Source organism: Platalea leucorodia, assembly GCF_965183815.1.
Source record: "Platalea leucorodia genome assembly, chromosome: 3".
Lineage (NCBI taxonomy): Eukaryota > Metazoa > Chordata > Aves > Pelecaniformes > Threskiornithidae > Platalea > Platalea leucorodia.
The window spans coordinates 101407085-101432109 of NC_138825.1; the positions used below are offsets into that span (position 1 = coordinate 101407085).

A 25025-nucleotide genomic window follows, 5' to 3' on the forward strand; every position below is an offset into this window, starting at 1 on the left:
TTCTCAGGATAGACTTCCTAGACGCTAACTGCCAATATACTCATTTTTCATTCATAGATGGAAGCTGTTTCAACAGGTACGGAAACTGTTTTTCAAAGTATGCACCGATGAACTAAATCACAAACCCAGAGGTCCACAAAATTATTTCTCTTTTGCCCTTCCTATAATCCCAGTAGTTCTTTCTCTTGCTTCTGTTCCTTCCACTGATGGGCTTCAATCTATCACCTGGGCTAATTTAAAGCTAAAACATACCATGTGAATAATTCTCTTGGCTAGACATGCTAGGTGGGATTTGGGCTTTACAAAAATGAAATTCAAGAGGAAGAGAAAATTGGGTTCGGAACAAATTCGTAACAAAGCAAGTGCTTTGAAAAAATTGGCAGACTTTTGAGAATCACACAGATCATACTGGTTCTAAATACAAATTTTGCCCACTTCAGTGCTTGACTGAAAACCAGAAATACTACTAGGTCCTTGGTGGGTAGACCTATTACATTTTGTACAATATTTGTAACATATTTATAGCTATAGATGTGTTTATATGTATGCATTTATATCTTTTTTTTTTTTTTTTTAGTTTTCAATACATTTTTGTTATATTTACCTGTATGCGTTGATTTTGGTCCCCAGGAACTCTCTCCTGAACTCACCAAAATGCTTTTCTCAATAATTTTTTTGCCATCTGGTTAATGGATATGCTGTCCACAAGATGTACACACTTAACTTCTATTATTTTTCCATTGAGAAAAGAAACTAATACAAAAACAGAGCTTATATATCTGTTCATGACATTCTGAAGGATGCGTGTGCTCCTGTAGGACAAATGTATATTTTACTTACATAGAGAGACTCACTGATTGCTGAACTTCTCTTCTGTTTTCACAGTTCCACAGCTCAACAGTTTAAATGCAGGCTGGATTGAAATTACACCAGGTCCAATAGTGCAAGAGGCTGAGTGGCCTAAGGACTATTCCGTTTAAACTGATTTTAATTTTAATGTTGTAACTAATGATAATATTTTATAAATTAGTTCATCGCATTAATTTTAATCAAAGTAGTAGCATGCCTCATTAAGATATTAATCTTAACCACAACACATAGCGTCATGTCCGGAGGTAAAATGCTCCTGCACGCCAGGACAGGACTGTGATGCGAAGGTCCTGGACATATACATACCTGTGGGGTTATTGGGGATTCAAAGGATCAAGGGGTCAGGAAGAAGGCAGTTGACTCATGCAAGCACAGACAATCAGCTTCCGTAGACATTTATTATGCATCTTGAAAGCAAATTGTTTAAGATCCAGGCTCGAACAACATTCAGTCTGTGGGTGCAGCACAGGGTCAAAAAACCAGCAGCATAAACTGGAGTGGAAAGTGGTGATTCTTCCACATGTGCCAGGAGTGCAGCTGGTAATTCTGCCTGCACTCACCGGCTGGCACGGGCACTGCCTGGCCAAAACGGCTATGAATATTGCATGGCAGGGAAGAATCATTGTGCGTGCTGATTGCTGTGGGTGCTCACACAAACATGAATAATTCCTGGAGTATTTCACAAAACATAAGTCACTGCGTGGTGGCAAAATGTGACCAAGGTTAAGAACATCGGAGCATTCCTTTCCCAATGATGCTGGCATTCGTTCTCAGCTATTTGAAATACATGGAGCTAGATTTACAAGAGCAAAAATAAGAATCACAGCAAACCCTTTGCAACAAAAATATGGCTTTATTTAATTTCAACATTTATATTATTTCTAGAGAAAATATGCTGTGTTATTTTCGGCATCTCTTAAACCAGCAAGCACTTCAAGAAATCATATTTCAATATGGCACATTCATGTGTGTATCTCTGGGGTTAATTATGCTAGTACATAAGATTATCTCTTGAAAGAATATTTGATTGTTATTATTGCATTGCAATTAGCATACTGGAAGCATTTTTTTTTTTTAAATGGTGCTTTAAATAACATTTGTGCCGTCGATTCCTTCTTAGTATAGAAACAGGCCTCAAAATACTCTACGGTTTTAGCTCTTGATCCTAATTCAGGGCTGCAAAAGAAGAGTTTTCACATTAATATGACTAGTCAAAAATACAGATTGGTAAACTGTATAACATGCACTCGGGTCACTTAGTTTTCTTAATTTATATGACCTGGTGATCTGACTAACATGTAACTCATAGTTTCACAGAAAAAAAGGCTTGAAGAAATATTCAGCCATCTCATGTGGGGTGTAGCTGTGTGAGATGACGACAGCTGGCAGACCAAACCTACCTTGTGAGATGCTTGCCTGTCTTTGCAGCAGCCTGACGTAAACTGAGTACTTAAATTTCCACAGAGCTGCAACCATCCAAATTCTAAACTAAATCTCTATTCCTGAAATTTAGGCCCTTTTCTTTTTCTCCTACTCTGAGGAAGGATGGAGAAGTCACTAATATGCCTTTCTAACAGCCCATTATGAAGAGATATAAACTGCTGTGCCTCTGCTCTCTCCTTATTTCTTTTCTTCTGTGTGAAGACATTGAAACCATTACATCTTTTCTAAAGCTCCCATTTGTTTTCCACATCCCATTCAACTGATTCTCCACTAACACTGAACAGTGATGAGTAATTACCTCCATCATATTATAAGCACTCCCTTCGACATCTTCCTTGAGTGGCATTTTTCTTAAGAGCATCGCCTCTTCAACTCAAGATTCAGTTTGTGGTCCCCTGTACTCCTCAGGTTCTCTCTTGCAGTATTATTGTCATTCCTTTTCGGTCTCTGTTTTTCATATTTCCTTGTATTCGTCTTCAATGAATTTTATCATATTGATTTCAAGCCTCTAATGCAAGTGACATTTTTTGAATTCTAATCCTGCCTTCCAAGCTACTTGCAAGTCCTCCCAAATGGACATTATCTGTAAATTTGGTAAGCTTACTGTCCATGTGATTGAGCAAGTGATTAACGACAATGTTTTATAGGGCTAGAACTAGAAGACAGCACTGTGGCAGCCTGTGTGAGATGTTCTCCCACTTCGGCAGCAAATGATTGTTCTCAGAGTCCAGCTTTCCAATCAGTTGCACATCTACCTTATGCGGATTTAATTTAGTCCATATCTGCTTTGCTTGCTTATGAATGTCATGTGGGACTGTGTCAAAGATATGCTGTATCAAATACATCCCCTATATCTGTTCTGCTGTGAAAGAAGGAAATGAGATCAGCTTGATAGGATTTGTTTCTGATGTGTCCCTGTGCAAGTCCTCTTATCTCCTTACTATTCTCTAGATGCCTACAAATGGGGTGTTTAATACTTTCTTCCAGTGTCTTGGAAATGCTATTAGGGCTGACTTTTCTGTAATTCTTTAGATTTTCCTTTCCTCCCTTGTTAAATATGACATTGCGTTTGCCTTTCTCCAGTTTCCTGGGAACTTACTCATCCTGCTAATCACTAGTGTTTGAGAAATTGCTTTGGTTAAGTATTTTATGGGTAAGTTTCCTTAAGCTGTGCCATCCTAAATACTCCAATTTACCCCAGTATTCCTTCAGGTCCTGTTCCTATTCTCCCCATGATCCTAGTCCCAAATTCTTAATAATAACTGAAATAAAATTTTAGTAATAATTAACCTTTTTTTGTGAAGACTGAAACATAAAAAAAAAAAAGGCATTGAACACTTCAGCCTTTTCTATATCATCTATTTGCTGGCCTCCCTTGGTAAGTACTACATTATATCTGCTCTCAAGCATAACACATTATTTGCAATATAGTATTGTTTAACTCTAGCAAACCATTAACTTTAATGGAATTATGTGGTTATGCACTCAAATATAAAATAACATCTTATGTCAATGACATTACTTCACAATCTAATTCCAGACCATACCTCAATTTCTTCCAACTGTTTGATTGCATCCCACTTAAAATTAATTCAGTTGTGACTTTATTCTGTGATGCTAGGATGTGGAATTATTCTGTATTGGTAATTATTAACAGAAAATCATTCACCAAACATAGCTGGCTTATTATCCAAACACTAAAAAAACACAAAACACACTCTGACTAAAAGTCAAATAAATAGTAATACTCACCATCATAGCTAAACAGAACCTCTTTCATTGGCAACCTGTAGAAAAAAGGGAAATAAAAGGTGAAAACAAAGTGGAGAGGAGAATAAGAACTGCAGTATGTTAAGAACTGCAGTATGTTAAGCAGGCACCGTTCTAAAAACTGGTGGACAACTTCATACAGCATCCTGTCTTTTAAAAACATTGGTTTTCTGCACTGTTAATTTATAACTATGCTTACTGAACTTGGGATGATTTTTCATGCATGGACATGTTTGAGGAAGTACACTGCACACAGCAAATTTCAACAGACCAACATCACCATGGCTAAATGCACATTAGAGGAGATTTCAGACTCATGGTGGGACGACATCCTGGAAGAAGAGAGCATGTGGCCAACCTTGTATTCACATGGCATGGATGTTGTTTTCCTCCACCTTTGTAAGGCTTTCGACTTAGTCTCCTACAGTAACCTGGTACCCAAACCGAGGAAGAGCGTGGACTACAGAATGGATGAATAACTGGCTGGACCACTGGTCTGAAAAGACAGTAGTCAACAGTTCAAAGTCTCTGTTCCAGGTGCATTTCAGAGGATGTTAAGGTGAATGCTATTTGACATCTCCATCAGGGACCTGGGTGGTAGGAGAGCCCACATGTCCAGGAAGTCTGTGGATGTTACTACCTTGGAGAGGAGAGAGCAACTCGTATGCTGAGGGTACAGCTCTCATTCTGGAGGACTTTGCCAGACTAGAGGAATGGGCTAGCAGGAGCTTTGTGAACAAAGGCAAAAACAAAATCCTGCATCTGGTGGGGGACAAGGGGGATGGAGGAAGTGAACAACCCCATGCAACAGTACAGGCCAGCGACTGACTGGCTGGGTAGCAGCTCTGCAGAGAAGGACCTGAGGTCTGGTTGAAACCAAACTGAATGCGGATCAGTCCACACTTGTTGTGATGAAGGATAACCTCATATAAGGTTGCATTAATTAGAGCATAGCCAGCAGGTTGAGGGAAGTTATTATTCCCCTCTTCTGGGCACTAGTGATGCTGCATCTGGAACATAGTTTCCATTTTTGAGTCCTCCCAATAGAAAAGAGCTGTCAAGCAACCAGAAGAAACCCCATGAAGGACCATCAGGATGGTTGTGGGGGTTCCTTGATTTCTGGGAAAGGCATATGACATATGAGGGGATGCTACAGGGCATGTTTAACCTGAAGAGTAGGCTAAGGGGTATCTGTTTTCCCTCTCCAGCTATTTAAGCAAGGTTTATAGAGAGCTCAGATTTGCATGGTGAAAGGAAAGGAGGCAACAAGTGGGGAAATTTTAGCTAGCCATAAGGAAAAATATTTTTATCATAAGAGTGGTCAAACTCTATAACTCATTTTTCTCTGATTCTGTGATTCTCATTACTTATGCACAATTTAAGTATTGAATAATAAAAAAGCCTTCTTCAAACTACAACTGTGTTCTAGCTACCTATTCCGGGCAAGCTCTTTTTCTCTAAAACTATTATACAGCACTCTTACCATTATTTAAAGGGGACCAAATACAACAGCTGTTTTTTAAAGCCAAATAGAATTAGATTAAAATATCAGTTTAAATGACATGCTGACATTTCATACTTTCTCTGTATCACATTTATATTGCTACCCTTTCAGTCTTTTTAATGTAAATTTCCCATATAAGTAATACATTTACAGTAATTATTTTTATAGCAATCACATTAGAAATAAAATCCTGTAAATGCATAGAATGCTTTTTCTTTGTTAATGCATGGTGACCTAACATGCCCTTTTGTGTCAGTAGGCTATCATTGAAACTTTTTACTTAAAACAAGGAGATATCATTGAACCTGGCAAAAAGTATTGCCCAAATACCTGTTGCAAGTATAAATTTCCTGTTGTACATATAAAGTATTAAAAATTATAAAGTTTAAAGCACTGTTAAAGTATAAAGAAAATAGAAAGTATGTCTGCTGATATTTAAAGGTTTTATTTGAGAATTTACAAATGTGCATTTTTTGGACCTACCTTTCCATTTATAAATGTCAGAAGACTGCAGTTTACTGTTCCCTTTTAGCAGCCCATCCATTTAGGAGGTTAAAGAATTTGTAACAGCTAACATCTGAAATTCTTATTCTTTTGGTAAAAGCAGTAGTTATTCCTACTGTTAATGCTCATTTGCAGGGTCATTAAATTTTCGGTTAAATGAACTGTTATGATGATATGGAGCGAGCCTACTCCTGCAGTCCTTGGCTTGGTCAAAATAAACTATGGGTGGTAAGACTACCACTTCAGAGAGGTACTGTTCATTTTGTTCCAAAATATTTTGGAAAATTAGTTCTCATTTTGGAGGTAAGTGACATCAAAGGATTTTCTAATTTGCATCATTCGAGAGCTTTTCTTATATGTATTGCTGTTGCTCTTTGCTTTATCAGTTGCTGCCTTAATGTCTATGTTTAGTCTCAGCCTGTGCAGCGTTCTTTACGAATTGCCTAACACCCCCTAGTTCATTAGATAGTTCATAAACTTTGCAAATCAGAAGTGCTGCAAAGACCACTCTGACCCTGCATCCCAGGTGTGGGAACAGAAGAGATGCTGACTGTGTCACAGTGTGACACCCGTGTGCTCTGCAGCCTGGCTAGCTACGGAGCTGGCAGCGATGCTCTGCCATACTAGTGTATACCAGCTCCTCACTGTCTGGAGGACGGGGCTGTAATTTTATCCAAGACTGAAAGTAAAAACTGAATAGTGTGTCCACAATGTGATGGGTGGAGAGTCTATGTTTGTGGTTCCAAGGAAAGCACAAGGAGCGACACAGTCTTTTGCCCCTGTATGTCTGCATGCAGGGAAGGACCTGACCCACGACCAAATGGAAGACAAAGGTGCTTGAACAAAGGAGTTGACATGTGAGTAGGAGCGGCTGCTGATACAGTTCCCTCTAATTTCATCTGGTATCCACCATATCCCTGTTCTTGCTTTGACAGGGATCTTCTTTAGCAGTTAAAAAGGTATCAAAAAGTACGTGAGACCTGGATCATTACAGAATACCTAAACACCACCAGCAGCCTTCCCCAGGCTGTCAGGATAAGCTAGAGGAGAGGGCAACCTGGACCCTGCCCACGTACCTTCCCACCTTCCCACCAGAGGCAGGGAAGGGCAGGCCTCCGCTACGGGCACAGCCTGCGCTCATCCATCCCCACTTCATAGTGGTCATGAAGACTAGCAACTTCGTGGGGGGATTTTGTAAGTTCTGGGATTTTCTTTGTAAATCCAGGGTTCAATGCCAGTATTTTTAACTGGAAGAACATCACTCAGCTCTGATACTGCCATTTGGGTTGGAGCTTTGGTCTGACATAAAACCCCCTACATAAGTTCTTTAGTACAAGGACTCTTTCATAAAATGGGTGCATTTTCTTCTTATATGTAGAATCTATCAATGATTAATACTGACGTTGACCTCCGACCAGGAACACTCCTTAAGCAAATAAAGACTAAGAGCAATGTATAACAGAACTTTGGACCTTATTGACATTTTCATAGAATTTAAAATTTCAATAACTTTTTCTATTAAAGTTTTTTAAAGTGGATCAGGGCAGATTGTTTCCCGTAGTAAAAAAAAAAAAAAAAAAAAAAAAAAAAAAAAAAGAGTTTTTTGTACTAAAATTCTCAAAAATTTGCACAAAAGACAGTGAAATCCTGTCACCACTGAAGTCCATGGAAACATCTTTTTCTCATGAGGTCTTTTTATGAGTGTTGACCTTACAGATGCTATTGTTGTCTCAAATAATTATTGCAGATCTTTCAGGAATAACAAACAGATAAGACAGAGTAACAGCTGCAACAAAGGATTATATGAACTTAAAGTAATTGTATAATAGACTTGGGATTTTGCAAGTCGTATATGAATAAGGGTAATGAGTATATACTTTTAGTACCTGCGTGCAATGTCTTTTTGTGACATATGCCCTGAGTTCGCTCTAATTATTCTGACTCAGTAAATTCTGGGAATGATTATAATGTCATTCACACACCATAACCTGGGCAAACACTAGGTTCACTTTAAAGGAAGACAGTAAGTATTGGAAATTACGGTATATCTCTTGGCTAGGTTTTACAGGATTATTCTTCAGATCTTTTTCAGCTGAAAAGCACTGATTGCAGAGAGAGATTTCACAAAGAGGAGGATGTCCCTTATTTGTTGTCCTGCTTTCACAGGGAAGTGACAGATCTGATTTGCTTCATGCTGCTACAGAATGAAGCTAAAGCTGCGTGAAGAATAGAATGCTGTTCTTCTGAATACCTGGGTAACTCCTTTTTTTTTTTTCCCCCAGTAAATGCTTCACTTTTAGGAAAACGATATGATTACTAAGTAGAAACTAGCAACACCTTTCCTTCTTCCCCTCTCTCACTCCTTCCTAAAGGTCAAGGAGGTGCTTATGTTTCACAGAGCATCTGCCCACCCATTCTTTTTTGGAATTGCATAAATCACACTGACTTTCACTGTGTTTTTAGCTCTGAGGGAGGAATATTGCAGGAGAAGAAGTATGAGCCTATACATAATTTTAGATAAAGAAGAGCATTTTGCTGAGGGCAGAGACTATAGGACAGAAATCTAAGGTTTTCATTAGAGCAGTAACAGTAATGTTGGACTTATAACTTGACAGAATTTTTCCTAATCAGTTCAGCTTCCAAACCGGACTTCACTGATAATAAAGGACATTTTAAATTGTATGGAGACTTGTGGGTTATGTAAAGTGATAAAGTGCAAATTCAGCATCAACTGTTCCTAGAGTCAAGATAGGTTCCTAAATAAGAAGGAACAAAACAAGTGCCTGAAAGATGTTGTGATTTTAAAAATCATCAACCAAGGCCTACCTTGTTTTCTTCACTGCACTGAAAAGGGAAAGTAGCATAATACACAATTTTGAAGAACCAACCAATAAAAGAGAAAACGGTGAAAATTTTGTGATTCTTCAGAGACAGCTCAACAACAATATATCTCAAAGAAGCCACCACCCTCAGGACAGCTAAGAAGAGTGTCCCAAATGTTTTGGTCTGCTCCTGGATCTATGTTGCTTTCCTGTCTGTCTCCAAGATGGCATAAATGTTGATCTCCTTCTGAGTATCAGTGCTGTATACTTCTGTCTCCAGCAATAGATCTCAAGGGAAAGATATCTTTGTTCGGTCCTTCTTGACTGAGGATGAGGAAAAGTGTTTGTCTCTAGATGTATTTGTGTCTTCTCTGCCACTCCCTAAGCATGGAAAGACATTGCTTAGTCTCAACATGGTCAGCATGGTATCCCCTGGTCACATCCTCCTGCTAAAAATGAGATTAAAAATTGGGGAAAAAAATTAGATAACATGCCCTGTACAAGTACTTTGAAAAGTTCATTGGAGAAGACTTCCTTTGCTTTGTAATAGAGAAAACAGAAAACGTCTTGAGGTTATTTCCTGACCAGCTTGTGGTGAGCCTGGCACATTTCTTCCCACTGTGCCTACATGTGGACTGGAGTCCACCTGTATAGTCATAGTCAGTTATGTGACAGTCCATAGGGAACCAGCACAAATACTCAGCTTGCTCAGCTGTACCAAATGGTATCTGACACTGCTTTTTATTTTAAAGCTAACTATTTGCCTCCAGCTAACATTATTTTAAGTGGTAAATGACCATCACCTAATAAGATGTTATCAGGGGAAATATGAAGAGTACTGATAACAGCCCAGATAAATCCTCTTCTTTCCAATTGATTGTCTTTGGTCTTTATAAATGCAACCGCAATTTCATCTTTATTCTACAGGTCATGGTACAAATGTTCCAACTGTTGGAGTACACTTAAGCTTTTTAATAAATTTGTTGATAGAAATTATGTTAAAAATGTTTGTTTAAAATAGAAGGGAACTTTTAGAAGACAGTGCTGTATATTTTATCTGCCCTGGAACAGAACAAGTTGGCCTCTAACCAAAGGAATTTTGTCGTTTTGTTGTCATTGTCATCAATTCAGAACATGCTACAGCCTCATGTTTTCAAGGATATCTCAGTCATGGTAGTCTGACTTTACTATGTCAGTATGAGATGCTTCACTTTCTGTGCTAATCTTAATAATGTATCAATTAAATTGTGTCTTGTTTCTTAAAAGATTTCTCTTTGAAAATATCTCTCTTTCTATTAGATCTGCAAAGCTCTCCCTCTACATGTAAACTGTAAAGAAAAAGGATGAGACATGAGACGTAGCTGTTTGGTTTCCCCTATCTTATTTTCAAATACAGGAAAATCAGCTGTATCATCAAAGAAGGCTGCATATATATATATATATACACACATGCATACATATATGTATATATACACATTTTAGAGTGCCTGATGTAGTGTAAATCTCTTTCATCTCAACAACAAATTTATTCCCAGAACTATTCAGTCCCTCTCATAACCCTCTAATGAAATACCTTTACTTCAATAATATTTCAGAAAATTTACAGATGAGATGGAAAAAAACAACCTATCTGAGAAGCTCAGCAAGGTATCTGTTGTCTAACTTCATTTTGTGAAGGCATCTTGGGGCTTCCTTTGGCTAGATCCACAGCAGAAACCATAACAACTACTTTCGAGAGAACCAAGAAGTGGCTCCTGGGGCAAAGGGGGATTGATGGTGTAGAAACAAGCAGAAAGGTCAAAGGCAAGTGCAAAAGGAGGTGGCTGAAAAGCCATGATGAAGATTCAAACAAAAAGAGATATGAAGTAGCTCTAAGTCCCTGACCCTGTGCACAGAGAGGCCAGGGATGCGCATGAGAATAAGAAGCTGTGTTCGTGTCTCACATACTCCTGGTGCAGAACAGCAGTCCGTTGATCCACCCAACAAGTGAGATGTCTACCTTTATTTTTTTCTTTCTTTTACTTTTTGTTAAACCTTTTTTTCAGTGGAAAGCAAGATAAACTGTAAGGATATATTGATGGGCTCTGTCAACAAACTCAGAACTCAGGCAAACCCTCTGCTTCCACCATGTGAAGGGCTTGACCTCAAAATTCCCTCAATATTTTTCAAAACAACAAGAAAGTTATTTATTTGGTAGCAGTTATTGGCAAACATCCATTTCATTTATTTAAATGCTCATTTTGCTGCTTTTAGCAAGACTAGAATCTAATTTTAAAATAATAAATTAAAAATAAACTGTGTTACGAAAATGTAATTATCATTCCTACCTATACTGTTAAACTCATCAAAAAACTTGTGAAATATTTATGAACATGTGCCTGGTAACCAAAGGAGGTCTTGGTAGTAAAAATTCATTCTTGTGTACATAAGTACATAAATGTACTCATACTGCTATTGCTGGTAGTAAGTTATGCCTTCTTATGTGAATTTTTAAAATAATGTTGAAAATGTCCTTTAATTAAAGATGTTCTATTACATTCCAAAGTCTGCAGTAAAGAATATGATAGCTAATTAAATTACGTATGTTTATTTCAACATTGAGGCTATAATTCAGCTTCATGTTCATGACCTTTTTGGAAAAAAGGCTTGTATGTGCCAGCAGAACCTTTTTAATTTTTATATGCTCTGTCTCAAGAGAAAATTAATGATGTGTAGCAGATCGCTTCAGATTTCACTGAGTGAATTATCTAGGTGGTAACCACTACGGTCCTAGGGTTTAGTTATGTAAAAGTAGTAGGGAATTGGCCACTGAATTTAGACTTAAAGAATATTTGTGTCCTTCTTCAAAGTCAAATAAAACTGGCAATGAATTTTGATACTGGGCAAATTTGCACTATGTGTTGTCTTATGTTTTCTTGACAGTCCTTTACAAAATTCTCAATAACTAATTATCCTAAGTGCTTCTGGTAGTTGTAGTATCTGGTATTTAAAACAGAAGCTATACCAGTGACTACAAATTGTGGAATGTGTGATTTAAGTGGGGCTAACTGCATAATTTAACAGATCCCGCTTGCTAACATCCCAACAGCACATAGCAGGAACCTGAAGTGTAAATGTTGGTGTTACTCCAAATTCACATAAGCAAGAGTCTGCAAAACAACTCTGGGCTTTTTTTGTCATTAATCATTATGAATAATTAATGCGTATCTAGTCTGTGCACTGGACAAAAGCAGATTTGGGAGCTCAGCACATTTTTGCTCATCAACTCTACACAAGCTACATAAATAAAAGATAGAGCTAACATGCAAACGCTTAAACCCATTAAATGTCAACTGATTACCTCCTTAGAGCTGAGTGTTTCATTTTCTGGAATAGGCACTATGGGATGACTGGGCTGCCGAGCCAAGATGTCACAGGTTGGAGAGCATGAGGTTAAAAACAGGAAAAAGAAATCTGTTATCATCAGTTCAATTTCTGTATAAAATATCACTAAAATTTAATCATGAAAGCCAATACCCCCAGTCATGCAAAGGATAGCAAGGCAATGAGATCCCATTTGTGTTCAACAGGCTACCTGTTGAACAGGCTCTCTCTTACTACTCCTTGTATGTATGCAAATCTATTTCAAGGTATGGCCTGTTTTCTGTCACATCATATTCTCATAATTAAAAGGGTAGGGAAGGGATAAATCACTTTCCAATTTGAAAGAGGCATCTCCAGTAAAAATCACAGCAAGGGCACCTGCCTTATAATACATTTAGTATGAGATAACGCACATAAAGTTATTTAAAACTGTCGCTGTATTTCTGTCACTTTGAATACCTGTCATCTTAAATTTCCTTCAAAAGAGCTCTCCTTAATCTTAAAATTCATAGACGTAAATCGTAAAAACACTTAACTAAAAACTGCTGTATAACAGTAATTAGTATGTGCAGAAAGGAGTTTTAGATCTCAGTAATTTTCCAGTGTTTTGAGTATTACATGATTTGCATCTGAGTAATGAAGTTTGATGGATGTGACTCAAGTGAAGAACCATACCAATTTCAACAAGATTTTGATTAGAATACAGGTAAATAGATAAGCTGGAGCTCATAAAGGCAATGTTAAGATCATAAACTCGTGAGGTTTTCCTATACAGTGACACAGAGACATCCTCTTTAGATCAAAGGCTGCTGAAAGTATTGGGGTTTGGGTATTTTAGGATTGTACACAAACAAGGTTGGAAGAAGCCCACTATTTTCAATGTATCAAAGGCATTACTTTGTTTTGGTATTTAGATCAAATAGTAAATTAAAAAATAATGTGTTGCTTAAAAAAATATTGCTCTTGCCCTAAGAAAATTAATTTTGAAACTGTGCTTTTTGAGAAGCAAAACTGATCTGCTAAACTGGCCTTATAAAGAAAGAAGCATACTGAAGTGGAATATACTCTAATTTTCTGTAATTACACTATGGATCTGCTACGTATTGTGCTCTCCCTTTGTAAATTTGCCCTGATTCATTTTCAGGGAAGCAGGAATCAACTCTAACAACCACAACAGCAGTTACAGAATCTTTGAATAATTTAATTTTTTTTTTCCCCAAAAAATATGAAAAGGCAAGTGAATAACTTTAGGCAATGTCTTTTTAATTTATTTATTCAGTAAATTTAGACAAGGGAATAATTTTAGGCAAAGGAAGGGTAATGAAGGGGTAAGGAGCCTAGATCCTTTCAGTGGCAACATCCCTCCCTCTGCCGCACACCTGGCTCCCGATTTTGGCCAGCACAGATGCTGGGGTGGCCCCCAGACCTTACACCACCCCACTGCTGCAGCACAGCTCTTTACAACAGACACAGGAGGTGTTTAACAGTCTATGTGGGAGACAGAAGTCCTGTTTCCAAACCCAGCATCCTGCAGCTACCAAGGGTGGGCAATCCTTGGTGATATGCAGGTACAAAGTTCTAGCAACACCTGTGGTATCTTGGCAAGCTTATTCATCGAAATAAACCCTAGAGTTGAGTTACCTATTGCCTCACCAGAATATGGCATCTCTGCATTCCAGGCAAAGTACGAAGGGTCAGTCACAAAGAGAAGAGGGAAAGTATTGATCATTTTCTGTTTACTTTCTGATGTGCGGCTAGGCTCTCCGAGAAGAATTGTCCACTGCTTGCAAGAAAGAAAAGCTCCCTGGTCAGGTAGTGATCTAAGAATGCAACAGCTCTTTTTCTCAAATTGCACAGAGAGCCAATCAATGAAAAATGCACTTTTATTGTGTTATCTCATCCTGGCCTTTCTTGCTGGTATTCATTGCCTACCATGTTAACCTGAAATGCTCCTCTGAGTCATGATTCTGCCTTACCTTGTTCCTTGAGTATGAGGTGTCAAGTCCCTCCTTAGACCTGACAAAAGTAATGATCTTTTTTGTCCAAGAAATATATCTGCTTCCTTTACTTTGATAGCATCCTCTTTTCAAACTAAAGAGCCAACATGTATAAGAGTCTCCACAGAGAGGGAAAATTACCTGTATTTTCTGGACAGACACTCTTAATATTTATTATTTTGGCGAGGCTTAATTGAAAGAAGACAAGTGAGAGGCAAACAAGGACTTCATTGATTAATAGTGGGGGAAAAAAGTTAATACAGTCTTAAGACTTGGAGAAAAACTGAACAATATACAGTTCTCTCTGTTTTCACAAGGCTCCTCTGACATAAAACCCCTGAAGTTATCATAGAAGGGTTTATATGTTCTTCTAGTCAGGTGTCTGGAGACCCGATTTTGCCATGACATGGGGTCTAGTCTTAAGGAAGTCGCATATGGCTACATTTATAAAGAACTTTACGTAGTACTTCAGTGAATATGGAGCACATAAGCCAAGTGTTGTGTCCTTTCGGCTGAAACAATGCTTAGTCTTGCAGGTCCTTGAAAGCAGGGTGTTGGGTTTTTCCCTGGAATCGTACAGTTCTGTCTCTGCCAGCTGCAAAGGAGCTGAGAGCCTTGGCCTGGGTGACTTCGTCCTAACGAGCTGGAGGCCTGTTCCTTGTGTTATTTCCATCAAGTGTCAATGTAACCTGAAATGTGTCAGCCTTGCTGTGGAAAATGTCCCATGCCTGTCCTCCCAGAGTTTAACCAAGAGGTTACAGAGCCTTATTCTTCCCTCCTTGATTTTTCCTTACAAGTATGATTTTTGTGTTCTTGAATGCACACCACTCCAGTCCCACAAAGCAGGATGGAACTTGCTGTCCCAGGGCACTTGCTTTCTGCAGCTCCGTGAGTAAGGACTCTTCAGAAGAGAGACAAGTTCGAATCTCTGCAGGGTGAGATGAGCACTGTTATCGGGTCTCTCACTGTCTGGGCAAGTACTGAAGGAGGGCATTGGCATCTCCACGTTGTCTCCTCTGCGTGGTGATCAGCCCAGGGTGTTCGGAGAACACTTAACAGGACAGATCGCCTACCTGATTAAACTCAGCCTTGTACTTTAATCATAGTACAACTTACGGCCCTAAGCACAGGGGAAAGATCCTCACAGTGTATGGTCATCTCTCTGCAAAGATGAGCTGTCAACATCAGAGTACCAGACAGTCAACTTAAAAGTACCAGAATGCAAATTAGGCAGAATGAGGTGGGATTAACCCTTCCTTACTAGACATGGTGTGACTATCACCCCTCAGAGTCATATAGGAATGTGCTCATGTCCACTATATCTGAAGTGAGAATGCAACTTGGACTATGTACTTTTTTACGGGTGTGTTGTCTTAGTGAGACCTCAGCAAGCTCTGTCACTGACAGTCTTTCATCTCCAGGTCAAAGCAGCTGGCAAGAAGCCCTATTTTCTTCCACAAATGTAAAAGGATTGCATCTGTTGATGGTGGAAAATTACAATATTTGCTTTTATAATTTCTATTCTTGTTTCCTTTGCCAGTTACAAAATTCTGCATTACTCTTACAAGGTTAATTAATAATGCTTAGCTTTTCCAGATGTTACTCAGTTTTTCTGGTAATGTGACATTTTCTTTATTATTTCTAAGAACAGTGAAAGAGCAAACTAGACAAATCTGCATTTGTGGCTGCAAAAATTTGACTGAGGAGATCAGAATATCCTGACAATATATAAGTATTTGCAGCATGCAAGTTCAAAGGGAAATTATATACCTGGCCAAAATAACCCCTTACAGACTCAGTCAAGGCTTAGAAAAGAGGTGGTTATATAACATCTTAGTTAGACCTTTGTTCATTTAGCTCTGTAGAGTAATCAGCAAGACATATTTGCCTTTGAAAGGTCAGTTTATTGTGCTATGAATCACAGCTGCCTCTGAACTAATATAAAGCTTTCTGAGGTGTTCTCAATGTAAGACCTTTTTCATAAATCTAAGTCACTCTCTAGAGGGTCTGCAACCTTTGCTAATTGAGACACAAGTTTAAAATTCTTTGGAACCAGTGAGAGATAATATACATAAGAATGTTTCAACTATAGTAACCAAAGAACATTCACATATACACTATTCTTTCAAACTACTCTGATAAGTCTTTAATCCACTTTGAAAACAAATTAGGTACTCTAGACTCTTAGGAAACATAGTCATGCCTTCACAATAGGAAAAATTACTAATTTCTCTAAGACTAAAAATGTTTATTTATACATGCATAATAAACAAAATTTTTTATAAAACAATTTTATAGATAACCACTTTTTCTGCATATAAGAACATGAAATCCAGGGTACCAATAAATGGTAAAATACCCACAGCAGCAGAGCAAGGACTACCTTCAGCTAAGGGGAGAGAAATTATGTAATGTAAAGGGACAATTTATAATTATGATGTTTATAGTCTCTCTGAAATGACACAGTGTAAAATCCTGTTCAAAAATTCAGTCAGTGAAGCATCCAATTCTTTTGCACCTTTCATCTCTCTATAAAAGGAAATGTAAAGTAGAAATGGTGATCACAACAAAGATTTATAATGTGCCTTCAGCCACATATGCAGTAGAACATCCTGACTAACTTGCAAGTCATTATTATACACTACTGTACCTGTGCATTTTTAACCTGAGGATTTCAAAACTCTCTGCAGATACTGATAAGTACCTGCACAAGAGGGACAACTCGCATGCAGACATGGTTCCCTGACAGGTTCTCACAGGACACAGCCCTCGAGGGCACCAGAGTGGGGTGAGACTGAAAGATTTCTATCTGAATAGCAGAGGCTGGAGGAGTTACAGGGCTTTGCAGTAGGGATTCGTTATCTCTAAGTGGAGCTGGAGAGAGGGAGATGCACGCAAGCCCAGCAGTGCATTGATTTTCCTTGGGCTGCCTTTTCCCAGGCCAAGTTCAACTTCTCATGCAGGGCTAGTCTATAATGGAATTGGCTGGAGATTTTCTGCCAAAATGATTTTTCAATGAAAAATACCTGCAACAGAAAAATGAAGCTTTCTGCAAACGATTTTGATGTCTCTTGCAAACTCTCACTAGTCATCAAAATGAGGTGTTTAATCGTAAGAAATCCTGTGGTAACTGGAATATTGTGTTTTCTGACCTGGATGTTTCATTTTGGATCACTTCCATAAAATATTAAAATGTATTTCACTATCAGTGCACTTTGTGGCAATCATGATAAGAGCCTCTGTTTTCTCCTGTGGGCTAATCAAGCTCTGCAGTTCCCCACAGGGCTAATTTTGCTATAGGTGATTACAGGTGGCCAGCAAGGGTACCAGGTCTGTAACAAAGATTTGAGGCATGAGAACCACAACCTATAGGCCCATAGAGTAAGGCAGCAGAGGAGACAAACATCTTCTAATCACATGGATAAGAACTATCTGCTTTGAGTTAGTTTATATAACTCAAATGATGCATATTGGAGTATTTAAATGTTTTCAAATTTTCATCTGTATTGGAAAGAAAATTTCAGAACTTTGAACAACACAAGTGTTTGAAGTTTCCCTCAGCATACTGACTGTGAACTATTTATGGACTCACAGAAATCGAGTCATTGCTTAGAGCAGACGATGCTTCCCTGCCCCAGGAAGGGGCTCATTGCTCATTGACTGATAACAGCCAAAGAACTTTAGCTGCTTTCCAGGTGAGAGTGTGAAATGAAATGGATTTAATTTTCAGAGCTGACCTTCCTCCCACATATTTTCTTCCCAGATTAGCTGCAAAACTGCATAAGCCCTGTTTTCTGAGTAAGCTTCTCATGCAACAGAGATCTTTGACCTTAGCTACTTTAAGTCCAAACCACAAACTTGGACTTATACTTCAACAGTATACACGTGCAACTGTCACCTACTATATTAAAATTGGTATTAAGATCATAGTCTGCCTATCATATAACTACTGAAAAGACAGCCACTGTTTAATTAAGAAAAAGAGAAAGCTAGTACTATAATTTACAGTTTATCATATATGACCTCTTTATCCAAGTTCAGAACATTTTGCCAAAAAGAAAAAAAAAACACTAACACCTTGAAGTTCTTAGCATCTCTGTAACATAGGTAAATACTGGCTACTTTAATTCAAGCTCTAAGTACATACTTGGAATTTCACCAGAACTAATTATATTTTATATATTTTTCTAACATAACTGAAAGTGGAGTTAATTAAGGCCATATTTCAGTGTACACATTATATCAATACCTGCAATAAAAGTTAAGTGAATGCTAATTGTGCCAATTTGTCCTTTAAAATGTAGAGTTTCCAAAGGTTCATCAGCTCACTGTTTACTTTTCCTTGATACCTCAGAAGAGTTTTTTACAATCTAAAAAAGCAGCAGGAAATTTTCTAGAAACATCTGTGTTCAGTGAGGTCTAAGATACAAATTTCTCTATAGCTCTGGGTGTTTTGGAATAGTTTCCATTAATTATGATTTTTTTCCTTCAGACTTTGTTTTCTCACTGTCTTCAATAAAAAGCATACAAGTATGATTTTTGTTTCTCATAGAGGTTACATGCCCACCAAATCTTGTTTGATATTTTTCACTCAATAGTATATTTCTGCTTTTGCTGTTAATAACAGCCTTTACCTCTGAGTGGCTTCTGTTCTTTGTAATTGTGTCTTTTTTTTTTTTATTACTATATTACAAGCAAAGACATGTCCCCAGATTGCAATTCCCATTTGCCAAATCGTTAATAGAGATTATTTTTTAACATTCCCACTTCCTGTGGTTTCAAATTCCCCTAGAAATTGAGTTGTATCCCATCCAAATCCAGTCATGGATGAGGATCCTAGCATCAGAAGCAGCCTCAGAGCTATGGCAAGCTTGCCCCCATCACCATGGGGCATGTCATAGAATTCCCTTCACAAACCAACAGAGACATTAGAAGCAGATACTAGGAGTGTCGTAGTATTTGGGCTGTTGTATTTCCTTTGATTGTTCTCCTAAGATGTGTGTTCACATATTAATCTGAAGATACAGAAGGCTAAGATGAAGACATCTCAGAAATGAGTTGTTAGCTAGGGCCAGAATTTCTATTATATTTGATATTGGTTTATGTACTAGAAATGTCTGCCTGAAATCTACTATGCAGAAGACTAGATGCAATCATCCTAGAAAGCCAGGCATAAGACTGAACTCAAGTTTTATATTATGTAGAGACTTCTAAGAATGATGACAAAGCATTTTAAAGCACTTTTTGGTTCTTGAGACTGGTTTAAGCTATCCCAACAGAGACAGTCTGTATAAATGAGAAGGTGGAAAGCAACTGAAGTGACTGCAAGTATGTTCCAAGAGGAAACCCGGACACTTCTGGGCACAGCATTCTACTGCCTGCTGGGGTTTGATCCTACCGCGTTCAAGAAAACAACTTTTTGTGTGTGTTTTCTAAATGAACAGAAGTACACCAGAGAAATACCAGGGTGCTACCATCAACATCTTCTCCTAGTGGAAATAAGACAGCAATGCTTTCAAAATTGCTTAACTACCCAGGCCAAAAGGAGTGACACAGTAATCAATTCCCTTTTTTCCTTTGGAAGAGCTGTCTCTGCAGGAGTGGGTAGCAGAGTTCTTTCCAGACAGTGCCAGACTTAAGACATCTCCATGTTAAGTGCATGCTGCTATGTCTCCTGTTGAGCCTAAGCTACCTTCATGTTCTGTTGCTAATTTGATGGCTTCGAAGAAAGCAATTGATTACCAAGTTATGATCCTTCTAAAGTGCTTTAGGAGAAATGCCTTTCTTTAAAGATGAGCTGAGCAAGAACTCTAGAGGCATTTTCTGCAGGCATTATCAAACCAAGTCCAAAGTGACAGAAGTATTATTTAAGTATGATATGATTAAAATAGCTCACTAAGCCCAAGCAATGCCATAAAAGAATATCCAAAGGAGACACAACAATATTAAGCATTATTATTTTCCCAACAAGGAGGTCCAATTTGTAGTACAGCACTAATGAACTGGCTTGTTTGCTTCTGATTTCTTTTTTCACACTGAAGCAATTGTTCTGGATCACAGATAGTAGAAGGTTGATCAACCACAATACACCTACACAAGTACAGCATTTAAATATCAAAGTTCAAAAGAGAGAAAGAAACGCTCTTCTAGAAATAAAAGCAGCTGGGATGATGTCTGGGAGAAAAGTGCTTTTCCATGGCAACCTTGAAAGGCTGCTGCGTTCACAGAATGTCAATTCCCACTATGCTACTATTAATCAAACACAAACTCCAATGAGTAGGAGATTGGATGGTGAGGCAAACACCACTGATTTCATTTAAAAAATAATAAAGATTCCCTTTAAATATTCTGCTTACCTATAAGCCTGCAGACCTGCAAGTGATTATAGAAGGCTGACACTTCCAATATGAAAACATTTAGTGCTTTCAAGAAAACTCCATTTAGGTCCAGGAAAAAAATTAAATTAGCTTGAGCCCAAAGTTGGACATGAAAGAAAACTTGTCCTCTGCAAACTTGGACCTTTACTGTTATAAGTAATGTCTGATTAGTTACAGAAACGGCAATTTTTTAACATTTCTCATACCTCTTGCAAAAAGCCAGTTCCCTGCAATCCATTTTCAAGGCTGTGCTGCTAAATATTTAACCAACATGGAAATTTTCACAGGGATGGATATGAATCATGTGCTCAGCCCTTGCTGACAGAAAGAAAAGGCAGTTTGAAAGTTAATAGGGACTGAGAGGTGGTCCCCAGCTGAGGGAGCAACACCCACTCATCCCCTGCCTCTTCACTTGGGCAGGTCATTCCTTTCTCCTTCAAAATGACAGACAGTTTCTCTGCCCTGACAGGTATTTACACTGATTGTGCCTCCATATGAATCATAGAATCATAGAACAGCCCAGGTTGGAAGGGTCCAATCTTTTGTGGCAAAGGGAGCCTAGATGAGATTATCTAGCACCCTGTCCGAACACATCTTGAAAACGTCCAGTGACAGGAACTCCACCACATCCCTGGGGAGGTTGTTCCAGTGATTGATAGTGCTCACTGTAAAAAAAATTCTTTCATATAACAAGACGAAACCTCTCCCAGTGCAAGTTGTACCCGCTGTCCCTTGTCTTCTCCATGTGGCTCCCTGTGAAGAGAGAGTCTCTGTCCTCTTTGTAGCCACCTTTTAAGTACTGGAATACTGTGATGATGTCCCCCTTGAGCCTTCTCCAGGGAGAAAAGACCTAGCTCCTTCAGTCTTTCCTCATAGAGCAGGTTCTCCAGCCCTTTAATCATATTTGTGGACCTCCTTTAGACTCTCTCCAGTCTGTCCGCATCTTTTTTAAACTGTGGGGACCAGAACTGGACAGAGTACTCCAGGTGCAGAGTTGTGCTCTTCCACCCTACACGGTCCTCCATTAAAGGCTGGAGGGATTCCCAGCAGAAGCATGCTTTGGAGTTAAACACAGAGCTAAACCTTACCTCAGGCTGTCCATCACTGCAATAGTTGTGTTCAAGTCCAACTTCCTGAGCTGTTTTATTCCAATCAAAAGGAAAAGGAACTTTTTTAATAATAAAAAGTTCAAGTCACATAATTATTCAAGACCAAGGAGTGTAAATAAGAGCAGCAGCGCCTGATACCTGGGGGCAGAGTGGGGAAGGAGAGGACAAGGGAGATGACAAGGCGATTGAGAACAGAATCAGCTCACTTGAATGCGCAACATTTCCATTTCAGAAGCAGCCTGTGCACAGACGAGAGGAGAGAGCCTTCTCTGCTCTTCTCCAAGCAGAAGGACAGACACAATACCTTGGTTCCTGTTGCCTCCTCCTATCAAAGCTAAAACCACGTTGTGAAATGATTTGGGGCACAGCTTATGGATTTCATTACTCTGAACAGTTATAATCTACAAAATCTGCCAAGTCTATCTTTCAGCTTCATCTGTGTAATTCCATCAGCTATAAAGATTCAGGTACTTGGTGGAGCTTCAAACAAAAACAACCTGGCACAGTGTCCAGTCTGCCTAAACACCACCACAATGTCCTTTCAGTAAAGCATTTCAGATAGAGATAGCTGTTATTTTCTTATGTCCTGAGCCAACAAATGAAATGATACTGGTTTTAGGAGCTCACTATATCTAGCCTCCCTACTATAACACGAGCGATTATTCTGTTTTTTCCCACATCTCATTTCCCATTTCTGAGGGAACACTTGTTTAAGGTAATTTTTTAATGAAAGTGGAGGTGAAGAGTAGCAACTCCATTCACTGGAACATCCTGTCCATTCTCAATAGTATATTTTCAACATATTTTAAATGACTGTAAGAATTTATGTCAGTGGGTTTTGCCCTCTAGTGGAAGATAAAGCAAAATACAACATATAGTTAGAAATGCAACATATACGTATAGATTGACCATGTGGACGTTGACCATGTGTTTACTGGATGACTGGAGAGTCAGCAAGCGAGTTACAGTGAGTATTATCCCTTATCCCAAGGGATGAGGAGTGGAGAGGGGGAACTCCAGGGAGTTTACAGAGCTGACAGTCCAGGTTTAGTAGAGAATGGAAAGAAATTCCCATGATGTCAGGATGTTGTTTACAGAACAGGGTTAATAGTTTGAAATTTCAACACCTGATACTGTGTCTACTGCACTGTGTTTTCTGTTACTTTGATTATTTATGATAATAAAATTAATAATTTCTTTTAAAAAACATAAATAGCTCAGACTGCAGTTGGGTGGTGCAGAAGACAGGGTTATTGCAAGAAACAATAGGCAAATATTGTCAGGGTTTTTATCAACATATATTGACTCAAATGTTAAATATTGATCCTGTGAATAAGACTGAAATTAGTCTTCCTTTGGTTATCAAAGAATGTTAATACTGTAGACCAAAACAGAAACATTAAAAATATTTTAGAGTGGTGAATATTTACTTCTTGTGTAAATAAACCTCAGTTTGTATTAAACTAGCCCAGTATTGACATCTGATTATTCTGTTTCCCAAAGTATTGGGCCACACCTACCTAGAGACTGACATCAGTTCAGAAATACAATACATTTTACTAAATGTACTTACTAGCACTACCAGTAATGCTTAAAAATCTTACCCACCTCTGACAATTGAGTTGTCTCATTTTATATCAGTTATCCTCATTGTCTGAGACTTTAAAATTATTGCAAATAATTAAATAATTAAAATTACTTTAAACACTAGGAAACAGTCAATGGTAAACTGAGATATACTGAAAATTCTCCAAAGAAGTCTCAAAAAAGATATTAGTCTCAAAAATCTTTGTCATTCTCACCAATCCTGCTTCAGAAAATCTAATTATTGAATTTTTTGTACTTATCATGGTTAACATCATAGATTCTTGTGGATTTTCACTAAATCTTATGGGACAGAAGAGGGAACTTGCTGCATTAACTAAATTAAGGGATGCATTTGGAGAAATATAAGCATTATTTGCCTTCTTTACCTCAGTCTTTAATAGTCAGACCAGTTGTTCTCAGGGTACCCAGCCCCCTGAGCTGGAAGACAGGGACGGGGAGCAGAATGAAGCTCCATAATCCAAGGGGAAATGGTTAGTAACCTGCTACACCACCTAGACACACACAAGTCTATGGGGCCGGATGGGATCCACCCGAGGGTACTGAGGGACCTGGTGGAAGTGCTCACCAAGCCAGTTTTCATCATCTGTCAGCAGTCCTGGCTAACCGGGGAGGTCCCAGTTGACTGGAGGTTAGCAAATGTGATGCCCATCTACAAGAGGGGCCAGAAGGAGGATCCGGGGAACTACAGGCCTGTCAGTCTGACCTCGGTGCCGGGGAAGGTCATGGAGCAGATAATCTTGAGTGTCGTCATGTCACACGTACAAGACAACCAGGTGATCAGGCCCAGTCAGCATGGGTTTATGAAAGGCAGGTCCTGCTTGACTCACCTGATCTCCTTCTATGACAAGGTGACCTGCTTAGAGGATGAGGGAAAGGCTGTGGATGTTGTCTACCTGGACTTTAGTAAAGCCTTTGACACAGTCTCCCACAGCATTCTCCTTGAGAAGCTGGCTGCTCACAGCTTGGACGAGTATATTCTTTGCTGGATAAAAAACTGGCTGGATGGCTGGGCCCAAAGAGTTGTAGTGAATGGAGTCAAATCCAGTTGGGAGCCGGTCACGAGTGGCGTTCCCCAGGGCTCAGTGTTGGGGCCGGTCCTGTTCAACATCTTTATCAATGATCTAGACGAGGGGATCGAGTGCACGCTCAGTAAGTTTGCAGATGACACCAAGTTGGCCAGGAGTGTTGATCTGCTGGAGGGTAGGAAGGGCCTACAGAGGGACCTGCACAGGCTGGATCGATGGGCTGAGGCCAACTGTAGGAGGTTCAACAAGGTTAAGTGCAGGGTCCTGCATTTGGGTCACAACAACCCCATGCAAGGCTACAGGCTGAGGAAGGAGTGGCTGGAGAGCCTCCCAGAGGAAAAGGACCTGGGGGTGTTGGTCGACAGCCGCCTGAACATGAGCCAGCAGTGTGCTCAGGTGGCCAAGAGGGCCAATGGCATCCTGGCTTGTATCAGGAATAGTGTGGCCAACAGTACCAGGGAAGTGATCGTCCCCCTGTACTTGGCACTGGTAAGGCTGCAGGTCGAATACTGTGTTCATTTTGGGCCCCTCACTACAAGAAGGACATCGAGGTGCTTGAGTGTGTCCAAAGAAGGGCAATGAAGCTGGTGAAAGGTCTAGAGAACAAGTCTTGCAAGGAGCGGCTGAGGGAAC

The 25025-nt window shown here is 39.1% G+C and overlaps 1 protein-coding gene across 1 annotated transcript in view; it reads right to left on the reverse strand.

Annotated features, from left to right (window-relative positions):
- Window positions 1-1783: 1783 nt before the first annotated feature.
- MLIP (muscular LMNA interacting protein) overlaps window positions 1784-25025 on the reverse strand; it is a gene marked incomplete at its 5' end in the record, with an annotated part of 117263 nt that continues 94021 nt past the window's right edge. Inside the window, 3 exons of the mRNA XM_082305991.1 lie at window positions 1784-2046; window positions 4066-4100; window positions 12254-12307. Of these exons, the coding sequence (XP_082162117.1) occupies window positions 4074-4100; window positions 12254-12307 (81 nt within the window). The 3' untranslated portion in view covers window positions 1784-2046; window positions 4066-4073. The remainder of the gene's footprint in view (window positions 2047-4065; window positions 4101-12253; window positions 12308-25025) is intronic.